This window comes from Diabrotica virgifera, chromosome 6 (assembly GCF_917563875.1).
Source record: "Diabrotica virgifera virgifera chromosome 6, PGI_DIABVI_V3a".
Lineage (NCBI taxonomy): Eukaryota > Metazoa > Arthropoda > Insecta > Coleoptera > Chrysomelidae > Diabrotica > Diabrotica virgifera.
In genome coordinates this window covers 237,451,865-237,470,948 of record NC_065448.1, presented here as the reverse complement: position 1 = coordinate 237,470,948, position 19,084 = coordinate 237,451,865, and the positions used below count along the sequence as shown (strand labels likewise).

Below are 19,084 nucleotides of genomic sequence, written 5' to 3'. Positions count from 1 at the left end.
AACCAAAAGTATTGGAGAAATCTATTTTAGTCCATGTGGTGAGACCGCTCCCGTCTGGGAAAATTTCTGATTCGGTTTCTTTGTGGATTCCTATTCAAACATGTCCCCTCTAAACAAATCTGAAGGGTGCCGGGCGGAATTTTTGGGCAGAAACTGTTTAAACAATTTTTATAAACAAATAGAAAAGATCACGTTTTTTTGCCCCGGAACATATATTTTTAAGTTTAGTGGGTCATTCTAAACAAGAAAGGTATCTTGTAATTTTTTTCAAAAATTGATAGTTTTCGAGTTATAGGCGATTTAAAATCTGAAAAGTGCGAAAATACTCATTTACGAGGCCTAAAAACTCATATTTAAATTAGAACTTTTGAGGTTGCCAGATTCTTAAATTGAAGTTTAAACATTCAGCTTGAAGATTCTAAAGAGTGATTGTGTCTAACCCTAATTTAAACCGTCGTGTTTTAATTGTTAAATATACATGTCCATCCGATTTTTTTGTCGGTGCGGCGCGCTCTATTTCAAAAATCTCCAGTTTTCCTCCAAAAAATATTTTTTCTAGATTTTTTGGGACATTTTAAATAAAATAAGTTTCTTGACATTTTTCTCGAAAGTTAACAGTTTTAAAGTTATAAGCGATTTAAAATCCAAAAATGCGTTTTGGCATTTTTCGGATTTAAATCGCTTATAACTTTAAAACCATTAACTTTGGAGAAAAATGTCAAGAAACTTATTTTATTTAGAATATCACAAAAAATCTAGAAAAAATATTATTTGGAGGAAACTAGAAGATTTTTGAAATAGAGCTCGCCGTACCGGCAAAAAAATCGGATAAACATGCATATAACAACTAAAAAAAAACGGTATAAATTAAGGTTAGACGCGATCACTCATATGTGGACCATATAGAACAATTTGGTGTTGCAGGAAAACTTTTACTTCGGATGTCTGGGTTAGGCCTTTTTTGGACCAATTATAACATACTACCTCCGTAACTTTGGAACCGTTCATTTTAGAAGGGTTATGCATAGGACCTTTTTTGTTTCAAATTTAATGTAGAACAATTTTGTATAGAAGGTTGTTCATGCTAAATCGCATAGTTTTAGAAATATTGACGAAAAACGTAAAAAACTACGAATTTACCGATTTCTCCCCCCTCTCCCCCCCAAACCCGACGCTCAAAATGGTGTGACTTTTTTCTGAACATTATGTGGACCATATAGAACAATTTGGTGTTGGAGGATAACTTTCACTTTGGATGTCTGGGTATGGGTCTAACTATACCATACTATATTCCCTAAAATAAAATGTTTCATCATAACGGCTGACCTGAGTAAAAATCACTTATTTATAAGTTAAATTTGAATTATAGGCTTGGATCTCGCGTACAAAAAAGAAGTTGATTAATAACAAGCTGAAAATTTTTAACTTAACTGTGTCTAGTCGGACAAACTTTGATGTACGGGAACACTGAAACAGGCGAAGCTTTAATTGTGGAACAGGTTAAAAATTTGGAACATCAGACTACGAAAACGTTCCATGTATTTTGTCTGACAGAACTTCCAACTGATTTGTTACGATTTCATTAAACTCTTATGCAAAAATCAGACTGGTATTATCACCAACTGGGCATTTTAATAAGTTTAACACGAAGAACATGTCAAATGGCAGGAATTATATTTTTGATAAATAGCAATATGATTTTTGCATGAGAGTTTAATGAAACAGTAACAAATCAATTGGAAGTTCTGTTCGAAAAAATACATGGAGCGTTTTCGTAATCTGACGTTCCAAATTTTTAAACTGTTCTACAATTAAAACTTCTCCTATTCTTCTCCTGAAAAAACTTCTCCTGAAAACTTAGTGAAAACAGAGAAAATTTAGTGAATTGCAAATATTTAATTCAAAAGAAACTTTTTATTTATTCTAAGGGACTGTCGGCCCTCGGCAATAACGTTTTCTTTCATTCTGCGTTTATTTTTTTTAAAAATACTTATTAGTTTTCTCAGTATTCGAAAAAAATGAACACATTTAAAACACAGGAAAATTTTGAGAGGCGACATTTTGCGTCTTTCCCCTTAAATTTTTTTGCAACATGAATGAAGCACCCTGTGTATTAAATTAAAAATATACATTCAAGTAAATAAACAATAATATTTTGTTATATCAAAGTTTTCAAACAAATTTTATATAGGGTGTCTGCATAACTAGCAACCATATGGTTTCATATTAATTTTATTAATTATTAATTTTAATTATTATTAATACATTATTAATTTTACGGGAAAAGGTAATACCCAAGTTAAATACATAATCATAATTCATAGAGTATGTGTTTACTTAAGGGTAATTATCATTAGAGTAAAAGATTCACTTTATAGGAGTAAAACTGCTAAGTTGCGTTATGGGTACTAATTTATGTTTCTAGTCGTCAAGGAGTGTGATTTGATGTTTGATTTTCATATGGCAAGCGTAATTCAATCTATCTACATACTTCAAAGAAAAAAATTAGGAAGGGACAATAAAATGTAATATATTTTAGACGGAGTACGTTCAACATTTCAGGACGGGAATAATAATAATTTTTTCAGTAATAACACAATATTTGATTTTTGAGATTTCTCTAGCTGTTCATGAAATAAATAAAATTGTATATAAAAAATGATTATCTCATTTAAAATAAATATTTCTTATTTACCAATCCTTCGGTTTGGCGCCCCATTGGGGTTACGCACGCGTGCACCGCACGCGTTGCACGCCCGGTTACGGGGCCCTGATATTATTCCAAGTACGCAATAATGAACCACCCGCATCCCTCAAAACGGTATTACTCTCTATACAGTACCGAAATTTCCAAAGGAAAGTTTCAAACGGGCCATACCGCTCCTGAATTTTGCACATGTATATAATATTTTTCGTAGCGCCATCTTATACATAATGGCTACATTAACAGAGCTTAGATTCTTACAGATTCCTATACTGTATTCGTATTATATGTCGAATATTTACGTTTCACATGCCAATTTCTATTAATTTCAGAAATTGATTTTAAAAGTACACCACGCAAAAAGTACTTTATTAATTCACATTTTTTTAACGTTATATCCTTCCATTACTTCTACTGTAGTGCTAAACGGAATTTTATCATGAAATTCATTTAAATACTTAAGTAATTTAGATATAAACGCTCTTATATTTATTGAGAAAAAAGCAAAACTTTCACATTTTTTTATAAACAATACACAACACGTAGGATAACAAAAATATGGCTGGAACTAGCGACATATATTGTTAGTAGGTTAAGCATTTTTCGGTATACATATATGCTCTAGATTATGAGTGGTGTACTTTATAAAGGTGATGGGATCGGCTATACTTATAACATTACCAATGGCCGGCCTTAAGTTATAGGGTCCCGTCGTGCCTAAAATGATTAAGAATTTTCACCTATAGCGGCTCTTAGTCTATATTAATAACTCTATAAACGGACTTATACAAATAATACGGTCGGATTAGTATGTATTCGCTTTGAAGCGACCAACAGGACATTTATAAATGTTTCTTAGAAGGAAAGACGGTAAACACAATTGTTGAGTTTTCGGATATCGGTTTTTTTTATAGCATGTAGAAACACAAAAGTAATTTTGGTATCTCCTGGAATTTGACAAAATGGAAAAGTTGTATACAAAATTAATTTGTTCTTAAGAAATGAAAGTACGGATGTAATGTGTAGAGAGGATGTTTTGTGATTGGCGAGAGGGAGAATAGAGTGTTTGAGTCTGGTTTTGAGGAGAAAAAAAGTTTCACTGTGTAATGAACATCTGAACTGTAACCAACTTGGTTTATTTTACCCAATATCTTTCTGAAGTTATTGACGATAATGGCCAAGTTGATGTTATATATACCGATTTTTCGAAGGCTTTTGACAGAATTGATCATGAAGTATTACTTAGCAAGCTTTCAACATTTGGTTTTACTGACAGTGCTCTTTTATTGTTAAAATCGTATCTTCAGGGAAGGATGCAGTTTGTAGCATATAATGGTTATGTCTCAGAAAAATATCTTGCTGCGTCTGGTGTGCCTCAAGGTTCCAATCTCGGTCCATTGCTCTTTCTACTATTTATTAATGACCTTCTTGAAAATATTTCATGCGAAAGATTGGGCTTTGCTGACGATTTGAAAATATTTTCTACTATTAGGGAGCTGGATGATTGTAACCAACTTCAGCAGAATATAGAAATATTGGAAAATTGGTGCAACAGCAACAAATTACAACTTAACACAAAAAAATGTAAAGTAGTCACTTTTTCTAGGAAATCAAGTTTATTTGTATTTAACTATAGTTGTCACGATAGAATATTAGAAAGGCAGAACACGGTTAAGGATTTGGATGTAATTTTTGACACAAAACTCACTTTTGTGGAACATATGTGTGTTAAAGTTTCTGAAGCGTTGAAGGCTTATGGGTTTTTAATTCGCAATTGTAAGTCATTTAATAATATAAAGTCATTAACATTGCTATATTATACTTATTTCCGCTCTAAACTTGAATATGCCAGTATTGTATGGAGTCCTTTCTATGATTGTCATAACATTGCAATTGAAAGCGTTCAGAGAAAATTTCTAAAATTTTTAATGTTTAAAGTAAATGGTCTTTATCCGGCTAGAGGTATAGATAATAATTACTTGTGTGATCGTTTTAGTATGTGTAGTTTAGAATTAAGAAGAAAAGTTGCATCTTTCATTTTTTTGTACAAACTTGTTAATAATGCAATTGATTGTATTTCAATATTACAAAACATTAATTTTAATATTACAAGGTCAAATTTAAGAAAAAATTTATTATTTAGGTGTACAAGAGCTCGTACAAATATTCTATGTAAGGCTCCTATTAATGTAATGTGTAGAAATTTTAATGTTATTGGTAAGCATTGTGACATTTTTCATGTTCTCAAAGGAACTTTATAAAAGTAGCTATTGAGTGTCTGAAATAAGCACTAATTTTTTATTTTACTTTATTTTATTTTTTTTATTAATTTATTTTCTTTTTCGGTTTGAATTTATATTAATTTTAGTCTAACTTGTATTATTAATGTTATTTTTTTTTGGTACTACTGCTTAAATCTTACCCATAGGTGTTATAAATTATGTAATATTTTTATCATTGTCCTGTAAATGGGAAACTGTTGGGCAATAAAGCTATTATTATTATTATTATTATCTGGAGAGAGCAGTCCAGTTTTTTTGAAAAGTAATAAGTCGGTGTAAAGTGGTGAAGTTGGCGGCTGTGTAAGCAGAATCGTGTTGAAACGAAATCGTTGATCGAGTTGTAAAGTTAAATCTCCTGGTGTGCGAAGAGATTCCTGTTTCTGTCTGGAACGAATAGCCGATTGGTATCAATTTGCACAAGATATCGAGCAGAGAGAAAACTGAGGAGAGATTTCGAGCGAGTGCTGTTGTTTGTTTGTGAAGCAGTTTGGACGAGAAGGATCGTTCGCAGCATCCGAGGAGCACGTGTGGGAGAATCGAGGACTACAAAATCCATGAGAAGAAGTAAAGAAGAGAAAAAAGGTTAGTCAGATTATTTGTGAAACGGAGAGAGTTGTTTTATTTCACATACCATATTTGTTTATTATTGATTGCACCGTTCTATAGCATAATTTAGTCATTCATAAATTAAAAGAAGAAATAAGTAATCTATTCAAATGATGAAAAGTAAATTTTGGTTTTTTTTATATAATAGTAAGAACAGTCTAACGAATTATTTAAATGAAAATTTTGTAAAAAAAGGAGATAGCAGAATTAAAGATTAATTTATTAGATAAGAAATAGTTGCAACAAAATGGAGTTTTAGCATACATTTAAATCTTATATTTATGGTATATTGGATAAATAAATAATATTTATAGAATTTATATGACATTGAGTATATTTATTTTCCCTGTTTTGTCCTGGATGAAGTAAGCATCTAGAGATACTATAGTTTGTTTTTTAACCAAGAGGAGTGATTCAAATTTACCGCGCTGTATTGCTTGTTTGTAATTGGTCCAACCGCAGGCAAGTTTACTCCACTGTTATAAAATTTTGACACTAATGACATTTATCAAATTTTGACACTAGTGACATTTCATAGGTTAATTAAGTTATATCTGCGATTTTTGTGTTTTCTGTGTTATTCCTTTAATTTTTAGATTGTTAGTCTACTTTTATATAAAAAGCAGTTGTTTTTGGAACTCTTTAGCGACGTATTAATTTAATATAATATTTATGGATTACTCTTGAGGGCCGACTAGATCAACCAAAAAAGAAGATGTATTTGGTTATTATTCTAGTGACTTTCATGGGTGTGAATTTGTCTTTTTAGTTTACTCCTCCTGGTTAAAAAATAAACTATAGCAGCCACAAACCAAAGGTAATACATTAAAATAAATTAGACCTGAGAATAAATTTATTGGAAAGTTTTATTTAATTTTGGTTTTGTTTTCTATAAGTAGTAATTAAAATAATTAATTAATTAGTCAAAATAAGAATATGCTGATCAATCTCATAACAGAGAAAAAATACAGAGCATAACAGTATATTCATAGCAAATATCTCCAGGAAACTCTAAAAGAATTAACTAAATGAATGGGAGTAAAATATGAAAGTAGTTTTAGTAGTTTCTGCTTATTTATAGATATCTGCTTTTACTAATAAAATAAAGTTTGGTAAAACTTTAATAACTTAGTAATAAATAATAATAATGATATAGTTATTTTCCTAACAAGTGCAGAAAGTCATACTTTTCCGCACACGATTGCAGTTTGCCGAACGAAGCGAAGCGGAGTTCGGCAAGCAGTTAAGTGCGGAGAAGTGACTTTCTGCAAGAGTTAGGAACAATATTTTTTCTACGAGCACTTAAAAATGACCAAATCTTAATCAATTAATTGAATTAATATAAAGATACATACACAAATTAAATCTTTGACAAGGTTGTCAAAACCAAACTTTCTATATAATTGGTTAGCATGACGACGATCTAATAACACCGAATTAAATTCAATGCGGTGCCTAAATACCTGTTATGTACAGGTTTTAATATTTTAAAGGCATAGCAACGATGTCAAATAAAGCAATTATTGTCAAGAAGCACGTCACACACTTTAGAATTTATCTTCACTTACGAATTAAAAAATAATTCAGTGATTTAGATGGCATCAAGTGACGAAGAACTACCTCCATCATCTATCCTCGACGTTGTCAATTATTTTAATTTGTTACCGGAAAAATCATCAAACAGGTACAAGAAAGAATACAATATTTTTATGATGTTGTTCTGAAGCTATTTTCTTGTGGCATTTTTATAATCAAGTATATTCAAATGGGAAATAAGCCACAATTTTACCTAAAAATGATTTTATTAACGTTTCGACGCCCAAGTCGGGTGTCGTTGTCAAAATACAAATGAATACTAAATAAACAAAAATGTTGTTGCTTAGTAAAAAATTCTTCTAATAATTTATTTAATCTGACTCATTTATATCGGCAAATCAGACACACAGTTAATAAAATCATTTTTAGGTAAAATTGTTGCTTATTTCCCATTTGAATATATTTTTATGAGTTGGTGTAAAGAAAAAAGTGTAAATAGCTTAAAAGAAGAAGTGTTTTTGGCTTATTTTATTAGTCTATCCAAAATCTGCAAACCAAATACTTTGTGGTCCCGCTATTCCATGCTCAAGTCAGTATTAAAAATTGAAAAAAATGTCAATATAGGCGATTATTTTAAGTTAACAGCATATTTGAAGAAAAAAGCGTAGGATTCAGTTGTACGTTCAATATAAACATTGTAAATAATTAATAAATATAATTAAAATTACATATTTTGTATTTTATAATAATAAAATTGTTAAAAAGTTGACTTAATTCTTTGACAATGTTGTCAAAACCAAATTTTCAATATAATTAGTTAGCATGACGACGATCTTGGTTTCCATGACGGTGGATACGCGTGCGGAAAAGTAAAAACCGCGTGCAGAAAAGTAAACCGCGTGCGGAAAAGTAACAAGCGTGCGGAAAAGTAAAACTTTCTAAACTAAAATGCGTGCGCGAAAGTAGACATTTTTGCACGCTCGTAGAAAAAATAAATATTATAAAACTTAACAAGGAAAACAAACAGCAGAGACCAAAAGATGAGTTAGGTTGGCATGGGCGGCATTTGGAAAACTAAGCTACATCCTTATGATAAATATTATTAATAAATATTCTTATTAAATACAAAAGATATCCACAACATCTTAAGTCCAATTTATACAATCAATGCGTACTCCGTGTTCTCACTTATAGTTCCCAAACGTGGACGTGCAAACATGGACAAAATCATAAAAACGCAAATGGAAAGACAAATGTTGCACATAGACTAATGGATAAAAAGGGAAACGAGTGGATAAGAGAGAAAACAAAAGTTAGGAATGTTAGACAAGAAGTTGCAAAATTGAAATGGATATTTGCAGGACACAATATCAGACAAAAAGAAGACCGATAGGACAAAATTCTTATAGATTAGAGACCTTGAAGAAGCACATGGGCTCAGACAGAGACAGAGAAGAATGGAAAAAGATTGGGGAGGCCTATGTCCAGGGCCGGAATTAAGGGGGGGGCAGGCTGGGCAGCTGCCCGGGGCGCCCACATTTTGGGGGCCCCCACAAAGCCCCAAACTTAAAAAAATCAGCACATTATTCAGATAGAACAATTTTTGTCAATCAATTAACTGTAATATTTCGTTATATGGAAGGTTTCTCTCCTATTAAAAATGTATTTTTGGCAAATTACGGTCATAAAGCAGAAGATATATTTAAGACATTCTTGCAAGAAGATGATATCGATTTGAAAAGCTGCAGGGGACAGTCCTACGACAATGCGTCAGTTATGAGTGGAAAATACAATTATGTTCAGCTAAAATTTAGATAACACAATATCTTGGCGTTGTAGATTCCATATGTGTCGCCCATTATCTAAATTTAGTTTTTAAGTGTTGTCCTGCTGCCATAGAATTCTTTGATTTCTTGGAAGGACTGCATGAACCCTATATATTTTTCACTTCCTCTACATATAGATACAACTTGTTAATCGAATGTTTAAAAACGTCTTTAAGCGAGAGCAACGCCGACCATGGCAGAAATATTATTGTTCCTAAAAAAGAGTAAATACTACTAGATGGTCGTCTAGAAGATATGCCTCAATAGAACTAGTTAAAGGTTATAATCAGATTAAAGGAGTATTATCCAAAATTACAAAAGACGATGGGCAACAATTTGAAACTCGTAGCGATACAAATGGTTTGTATAATCGAGTGTGTTTATTGAAAACAGGGATATTTGCAATATTTTGGAATGAAATCTTAGAGAGGACAAACAGAAAAAGTCGTATTCTCCAAGATCCAAATATTGACCTTAATTCAGGAGTGGCGGCACTTAAATCATTTAAAAAATTTATATTCTTTTAAGGAATATTTCAGAGACTGAAATGACAACATCAGAGATTTAGGACTCAAAATTTTATAGCTATTATAGAACACTTCATTTCTTCTTCAAGTCATAGGCTTTCGGCATATAAATCCATTCATTCCAATTTTAGATTTTTACATTATTTGGAAAATTTAACTCCCAATGAAATTGAAGCTCACTCACTAAAATTTACGACAATTATAGCAATGATTTAGATAAAAAACTAGGTGTCGAACTAGTACAATTTGTAGAATTTTTCAATTTATTTAAAGAGGAAATCGGCTCATCAAATGTAAGTAAAGAACTTCAAATGTACCGACGGTTAAAAGAGAAAAATGTGAATGATGCGGTTCCAAACGTTGTACACTTCGTTTGTATTTAGTTCTGATGGTAACTAACCATGCGGTTCCAAACGTTGTACACTTCGTTTATAATTAGTTCTGATGGTAACTACCTGCAGTGGAGAGAGATCATTCTAAGGGCCGGTTGTTCGAACGCTAATCAACAATGATCATTATCAAATAATTAATTACTGTCAATGTCAACTTTGTTTGGGTTATTAAAAAGTCTGTGGAGTCTATAATCAATTAATATAACAATAATTATTAACATAATTAATAATAAATCTCATAATTGTAATTAATTATGTTTTCAGCAACCCAAACAAAGTTGACATTGACAGTTTTGGTGACAGTAATTAAATATTTGATAATGATTATTGTTGATTAGCGTTCGAACAACCGGCCCTAAAACTTTAAGTTAATTAAAAATCGACTTCGGTCTATGATAGGCCAGGAGCGTTTGAACCATCTCTTTATAATGAGCATTGAACACAATGCCTTAAAGCAACTAGACATGCCCGACATTATCAAGGAATTTTCAGTTAAAAAATCTCGAAAAATACCCGGACTTTAACCATACCATAGTCATAACAACAATTTGTTTAATGGTAGGAGGTAGGGCCCACACCAATTCTGCCCAGGGGCCCCACACCAATTTTGCCCAGGGGCCCCCACTGCCTTAAATCCGGCTCTGCCTATGTTCAAAGATGGACTGAAAAAGGCTAATTAGATAAAATAAAATAAACTAAAAAAGTTCCAATTATTTTTTACGTATTTATGGAATAAAACCTGGCAATAGCGGCCCCCTTTTTATGACGGTCAATAGCTTTAGTGGCCGTTATTGACAGGTTTTTATTGTATTATTTTTTTTTTTAATTTATATTTAAAATCATATTATTTTTCTTCTTAAAGTGCCTATCTGTTCCGGATGTTGGCGATCATCATGGCTATCTTGACTTTGTTTACCGCAGCGCGAAACAGTTCAGTGGTAGTCGTGTTATACCACTTTCCTAAATTTTGAAGCCAGGAAATGCGTCTTCTTCCCGGTCCTCTTTTACCATTTACCTTCCCTTGGACAATCAGTTGGAGAAGGCCGTAACGTTCTTGATTTCTCATAACATGTCCTAGATATTCTAATTTTTTGTTTTGATGGTTATGAGAATTTCACACTCTTTTCCCATTTTATGCAGTACTTCCACATTAGTAATTCGGTCAACTCAGGATACACGTAAGATGCGCCTATAACACCACATTTCGAAAGCTTTAAGCCGATTTATAGATGCAGCAGTTAGTGTCAACGCTTCCATTCCGTAGAGCAGAACTGTGAATATGTAGCATTTCAACAGACGATATTTTGTTTTTAATGATATGTCCCGACTGTTGAAAATGGGTCTCATTCTAACGTATGCTGCTTTCGGTTTTATTATTCGCTGTTTAATTTCTGTTGTGGTCCCATTGGCTATTTAAATTCGTGCCCAGATATGTATATTGCTCAACGATATTTTGTTGGTTGATTGTAAGTTGAGCGTTTAGTATTGGTTTTTTACTAATTGTCATAAATTTGGTCTTCTTTATGTTAAGAGCTGGTCCGTACCGGTTGCTGACTTCTGTTATACGATTTGTTAATATCTGTAAATCATTCAGATTATCGGCAAAAACTATGGTGCCATCTGCATATCTAATGTTATTCAACCATTCACCATTTATTAATACTCCTTTCGCATAACCGTCTAAAGCTTCCTTAAATACCCATTCAGAGTAAATATTGAATAGTAGTGGAGATAAAATACAGCCCTGTCGTACTCCTCGTTCTATTGAAATTTTATCAGTTAACTGGTCTTCTATTTTTATTTTGGCCGTTTGATTGTAATAAATGTTTCTGATCATTCTCAGATCTTTGCTGTTAATTCCAATTTCTTGCATTAGAGTGATTAATTTGTCATGTTTTACTCTGTCAAATGCTTTCTGGTAATCTATAAAGCATACGTATATATCACAGTTTACATCCCTGCATCTCTGAAATAGCACTTGTACAGCAAAAAGGGCCTCCCGTGTTCCCAGAGCATCACGAAATCCGAATTGTGTTCTTGTTGGTTGTTCCTCGCACTTTGTATATATTCTTTTGTGAATGACCTTTAGAAGTGTTTTAAGTAAATGGCTCATAAGGCTTATAATTCTATAGTCTTCGTACTTTCTCGCATTGGGTTTTTTGAAAGATTTATAAAAGTTGATTCTAGCCATTTTTAGGGAATTATGCATGTGTCGTATATATTGTTAAATATACTATTTGTTAACCATTTTATGCTGTCGTAATCATATTATTACAATATTGAAATACTCACTCGTTAATAAGGCGAATTCCAATTCCAAAAAACAAAACTCCCGACATTTCAAGTACACGTGATTCACCTGGTTGTAGAACATAGCTCGTGACAGCTTTATGCCACCTTAATTTAGTTGAGAAAATTCCCTCTGCTGTTACAGGAGTCTTTCCTACGTTGTACACAATGTAGTTGTCGAACTTGGTTGGAAAGAGGCTTCCTGACGTTTTCTCTCGCACAATGCGGGTCTCCCCAGATCTTACTCCGTAACATCCAATTACCCTTCGCGTCATGGTAACAGTCTGCTAAAAAAAATTGCATTAGTACATGTATAGTTTATTTAAAACAGGGTGTTTTACGTTGATATATCTTATCAAAACTTAGAGTGGATATCTCTCAAAATAATCGGATTTAAAATCTGAAAATGCGTACTTCAAGACAGGGTGTTTGGTAAAGAATGGGCCATAGCTTAACCTTAGATACCTGAGCTTAAAATAGGTCGATTTAAGCTAACTTACCTTAGTACAAAATTTGATAATAACAGAAGTACAGGGTGTCAAAGTTAAACTTTTATTTTATTTATTTTTGAATATTTCCTGACAGCCATGGAACAACAATACGAAATTTGGTAAGTGGTGCTGGTATTGTACAATTTACTAAATTGTGTTAAACAAATGTTTCTGGCTATTACCAGAGGCGTACGACGGAGGAGCGTGTATGATTGACCCTTCCCAAATTCCCAAAAATATACTCTTCATTCGTAACGATAAAGCCATTAGTTTTCGAGATATTTAAAGCTAAAAACGAAGGAGCATAACACATTAATAAAGAATAAGTGTGCCTTTTCATTTTTAACTTCAAATATCTCGAAAACTAATGACTTTATCGTTACGAATAAAGAGTATATTATTTGCATAGAAAGTATTGGAGAATCTAAACATTATGCTAAAATAGCAGTCTCATCAGTGGCGTAGAATTTGGGAAGGGTCAACTGTTCACTTTCCCTTGTCGTTCGCCTCTGGTAGCAGCCAGAAACGATAATTTAACATAATTTAGTAGGGCGTACAGTGCCTACACTTTCTGCCAAGTACCATAAGGATATGTCAAATAGTTTTATAGTACCGGGCACACATAGTTCTTAAAGTTTTAAATAAAGAATAAATTATTTAAAAAAAAAGAATAAACTAATAAATAAAAAAACATGAAACTAATGGTGAAATAGTTAAATTTTTGAATGAAAGTGCTCGTTCAGATAAAGAAGAAGCTAATTCTCAAGATCTAGAGGATGATTTGGAGCAAGAGCCAAACAACGACCAAGAAGTTAAAGAAAATAATGTAAATGGCAGGAATTGTTTTGCCGATTTTCATAATAGATAGGCTCTTAAGTAATTTTCTAAACAACTATTCTTTTTTTGTATTTTGTTAGATGATAATAATAAATTTACTTCTAGTATTAGAATAAATTAAATACTAATTAGTTGATTTTGTTTTATTTTTGTAACATCCTTAAAGGCAACATGTACCTTGTGAGGTACAAGTCGTAACAAAAAAAAACATATGGAGGGGCAGTTTTTTTTGTTACGTATTGTTTTAGTTAGCTCTTTCTAGGTGTGTGACTGAAAGGGTTAACAACAGCGTATTCCACAAACTTCAAGTGCCTAAGATAGCTATGAAACGGAGAATGCTCAATATTAAGCTCAGTGATAGCAAATCCAATAAAGAGATAAGAAGACGATCAAAAGTAACAGATGTGATCCAGAAGATTGCCATGTTAAAATGGAGCTGGCAGAACACATACATAGGAAGAATGGAAGACAACCGCTGGACCCAGCGAATTCTCGAATGGCGACAAGGGCAATCAAAAGAAGTAGAGGCAGATCTCAAACAAGATGGACCGATGACATCAAGCTGGCCACGAATGATTGAAAAAACAGCAAACAGGTATGAATGATAGACAGCTGTTGATGATGATAATTAATTATTTGAAAAAATATTGTTCTGAAGCTATTTCCTTGTGGCATTTTTATAATCAACTATTTTCAGTGGGAAATAAGCCACAATTTTACAACGTTTCGAAGCCAAAATCGGGTTTCGTTGTCAAAATACAACATACTACTAAAATAAACAAAAATATTGTTGCTAAGTAAAAAAATTCTTCTAATAATTTATTTAATCTGATTCATTTATATTGGCAATTTAGACGTATATTATACATTTTTGTGGCTTATTTCCCATTGAAAATAGTTGATTATTTGAAAAAATGTATCGAATAAACGTTACTTATTTTTGTGTAAGGAATCCAAGTTTACAATAAAAAATATAGGTTCCTATTTAAGATTTCAAAGTTGCCAGCCACCCCACTTCCAGGAATAGAAGTGGGTCGATCGTGTTTGGTGGCATTCGATAGATTTTTGAAAAATGTTGAACATTATGTTTTTCATTTTTTCGCGATGTTCGTTTTTATCCTGCTACTTTTGACAAACCCTGTATATAAATCTTTTACCGGCAATGAGAATCAGTAAACTCCGTAAGATCAGTTTATTCATGAGATGTTAAAAAGAACAGAAAAATGGAATATCTGTAATATATTATATTTAAAAAATTGTCTTTTGATTTGCATTAATGATTCTTATCGTCATTTAAGGGTCGCGTTTTTTGTGTCTGGAAATTTAATCCTTTCAAAAGTGTATGACCTCTCTTTATTTAACTTCAGGAATATATTAATAAATCTAAAACTATAATTAAGCTTTTGGGAATATGTTAAATTTCAGTTGTATGTGCATTGCATTAAGTATGCTAAATCTTTGGACAGATACAATTTTCGTCAGATACTGAAGATAAAATATTGTTATCTTTTTTTCTTAATTGTATATGATTTTAATTTAAAATGAACTGTAAGACGAATAGTAAATAAGAACAACGAAATCTTGAATAGAAATCAGGAAACAAATACACAATCAAACTGAGGTTGAATTTCAAAAGTGTTGAAAAACATTTTGAAGAAATGCAGTGTAGAAGATGAAAACATAAGCAAAAAAGTAAGCGATTTCATGAAGCATATAAACAAATATAAAATATCCAAGACTAATATAATAATTTATCAGTATTAAATATTCCTATTTAACAATAATAAATTATTAAAAAATTAAATCAAGCAAAATTTGCAAACGTTTAGGGGAGCTGCCAATCAACGGCATAATACAAAAATAAAGAGGGTCATCTAGTAATCTAAAGTGAAAATATTATAAAAGGCATATAGCAAAGGAATGATATTATACAAAAATAGTGAAAAATTGTACAAAATTGCTCACAAAAGTAAAAATGTTTTTTCTAGATTTAAAAAAATAGATAAATAGATAAATATGATAAAAAAAACTTTGTAAAGCAATATCAAATTAATAACCGTTAAGCTTTTCTATATATTATTTTATTTTTGTTTAATTTTTTGTTATCTTCAAAATTACTAAATGAGTTCTTGGATGTTAGATACTAATCAGACTAAATTATATTAAAGGCAAAACATATATATTAATATGTCAGTCATTTTGTTAATACTTATTTTATTTTGATAATCATTTAAAGAACTTTTGTTTAAGCTATTCTTACCTTAATCTTACAATCTTACACTCTTTACTGATCTGGTGGTACACTAATTGGAATATTAATAGCCAAATAAACAACACAGTAGATAAGGTAGTTTCCTGTTTCTATTTAAATTAATTAAAGTTAGTTAGGAGATCTAGGTGTTGATAATTTATTGCAAAAATTTTAATCAGCAACCATATATAACATATTATAACATAAGTTCTCCGTATTTCATAAACCTATCCATACTAAACATAACCATACACAATTCATCACACCATCCTACACAACATAAATTAGCAGCCTACCACAGCATGTTACATAGATTGGCAGAAAATCCCATGTCAAAGAATAACTTCGTGATAGAATTGAACACCATTAAACAAACAGGAGTAAACAATGGGTACAAACGAACAAACAATTAAGAAAATTTTAAACCAAAAACTGGATAAGAAAGTCCTGAAATTAGTCATCGCACTACCACACACCCAGTACCTTCTGCTCTATCACATCTATCACAGGCAAGACATCAACAAAAATAGACTAACACATAAAAAAGATAGAAATATCTTCAGTTCTTAGATCTAACAACAACTTAGGCAAATACAATAAGAAAAATAAGCCAAAAAAGCAATTACAAAGTTGTGTATACAAACTGAGATGTGGTGATTGTCCAAAATCTTACATCGGTCAAACTAGCGAAACCTTTAACAAACGTATAGCAAAACACAAAAGGGCTTTCAATAATAGAAAAAGAGATTCTACGTACGCACTTTATCTTTTGGATCAAGATCATTCTTTTAATGAACAGTATCAAAACTTCTTACTCCAAATAAAGGCCTTACTTTCTCTGTATTAGAATTTGCGAAAATTAATAAATACAGATATAATCCTGAATGACCAACTTGAAATAAACAGCTCCCCACTCCTCAATCTGTTCAGTTAGAGACTTTATGTAGACGCATAGTAAAAACACATCACTTAAGAAAATCACTCTGCGGAAACAGCTGTAGAGACATTAATTTATAATAAGTTTTGTGGAAATGTTGAAAACAAAAGTTTCTAGTGTTTTATTGTTAGATAAAATTAATTTCCATCAAGTAACGGTCGAATCAATCAATTATTTGAAAGAATTACGATGATTTGGTCACGTAAACAGAATAACAGACGAGATATGAGCAAAAACAGTGGATACCAAAGGAACGAAGGAAAAAATTTCATCCAAGGAGCAGCTGACGAGGCAATGTAGACAAAAAAGCTATAAAAGAGAGAAAATAAACAAACGAAGTGGACATGCAAGGCAGTAACAGTTGCAAACTAAGGATTTACTCCAGGGAAATAAGGTTTTTGTCGGGACACTTGAGCAGCCAGGTTTCAAATGGGTTTCTTGGGTACTATAATATACCTAATACATTATACATACAAAAATGCCCGTCACAGTTCGGACGAGAATTTTAGTTATTAACAAATAAGGTTCCAAAATTGCAGTTTTTTCGTTTAAATCGCTACAGGTAAAAATAGGATAATTAAATATCTTATTTATAGTATTCTTCTTTTAGTAGATGAGCCAATGTTTAAAACGGCAGTTTTTTAATTTTTGTCCGATCATTTGTTGCTTCAAAAATTGCAAAATAAAACTAAAATTTCGAAAATAAAAAATTTGCTATAACTTTCGCGAAAGTGACCTTACGACTTTTATATTTCACAAAAAGTTGAGTCAAAGAGTCCGTATACTGCACAAAAAATTATAAGACGATTCGTCAATTAGTTTAAACTTTATTCAATTGTTTTTCCCAAAGAGCTTTTTTTTATAATATTATTGTTCAGAAAATAATAATTGTATAGAAATTCTGTGAAAACCACATGAAAGAACAATAGTCTTGTTTTCAAATTATTGAAGAAAATCATTAAAAAGTAATTTTTGTCACTACGAAAACATTTTACCAAACTAGAGTCATTTTTGGCTTGAAAACAATTTGAATAGCTTAGTTAATATTGACTGTAGAGTAAATTTACCTTGGAACTTCAAAAGCTGGTATTTTTACATAAATTTTCAAAAAAAACTTTTCGCCTATGTTAATTACGGTCAAAGTTAGCCACTTTTATTATTTAATTCAGTTACTTCAATATACATAAAATTCTCCTGTAACAGTGTTAGTTACCATACTACTCCGAAACGGCTTGGCCGATTTTTACGAAATTTTACAAGTGTATCCTATGGGACTGAGGATAGGTTTTAATCTATTTTTCATACCTATAAGTTATAAGGGGGGTTGCCCCCCTGACATTTTTTTTATTTTTTTTTTTTTGGACAAAATTGTCTATCTTAATTTTATATGATGTAGGATTAAAAAATACATACAACCCTTAATTTACACTTTTCCATCACCAACCCCTATTTGTTAATATCCATCTATATATTTACATCTATAAAATTCTCCTGTCACAGTGTTAGTTGTCATACTCCTCCGAGACCGCTTGAGCGATTTTTGTGAAATTATATATGTATATTCGGTAGGTCTTAGAATCGGTTGTAATCTATTTTTCATATCCCTGAGTGATAAGGGGAACTCCCCTAACATTTTGAAATGTTAGGTGGGGATTTACGTACATAACGTACTCTACAAGAATATGAGTACATACAATTTTAAAAAATTATGATCAAAATCCGTCAAAAAGCTCTGAAAATATTAATCGCAGCATATGTTTGAAGAATCAGTTTCATTTTTTGAGTGCACGGATTTTAATAATTCATTTCCACCGACCACAAATCGATTTCGTTAGAACGTTATTTTTAAAGCTTTATTAACAACTCTGTTGAAGTTTAAAGTTTACTAAAACTTTTACACATAAACTATATAACTTCAACTTCGAAATGGCGCTAGTTGGATTGCTTAATTGTTATAAACAAAGTAGCTGTCAATTAAATAAAAAAAGTGGCTAACTTTGACTGTAATTAACCTAGGTAAAAAGTGTTTTTTTGAAAATTCGTATAAAAATACCAGCTTTTCAAATCTCAAAGTAGTTTTAATTTACAGTCAATACTAACAAAGTTATTCAAATTGTTTATGAACTAAAAATGACCCTACTTTAGTAAAATTTTTTCGGATTGATAAAAATGACTTTTTAATTGTTTTTTTAAATACTTTGAAATAATGACTTCTCTTCTTTCATGTGGTTTTCACAGAATTGCTATTACATTACTATTTTCTGAACAATAATATTGGAAAAGAAAGCTCATTGGGATAAACAAATTGAATAAAATTTAAACTAATTGACGAATGGTCTTAAAATTTTTTGTGCATTATATGGACTGTTTGTTTCAACTTTTCGTGCAATATGAAAGTCTTAAGGT

The 19,084-nt window shown here is 31.4% G+C and overlaps 1 protein-coding gene across 2 annotated transcripts in view; it reads right to left on the bottom strand.

The window, feature by feature from the left end:
* Positions 1-15,837, bottom strand: part of LOC126887359 (uncharacterized) — a 40,797-nt gene extending 24,960 nt beyond the window's left edge. The window contains exons 1-2 of one of the 2 annotated variants that reach the window (XM_050654817.1): positions 15,751-15,837; positions 12,166-12,446 (exon numbers count right to left, since the gene is read on the bottom strand). In XM_050654817.1, coding sequence (XP_050510774.1) covers positions 12,166-12,437 — 272 coding nt within the window. In that variant the 5' untranslated portion in view covers positions 12,438-12,446; positions 15,751-15,837. Of the gene's footprint in view, positions 1-12,165; positions 12,450-15,750 lie in introns of both variants that reach the window. The other variant, XM_050654818.1, reaches the window with a different exon arrangement.
* Positions 15,838-19,084: the final 3,247 nt, after the last annotated feature.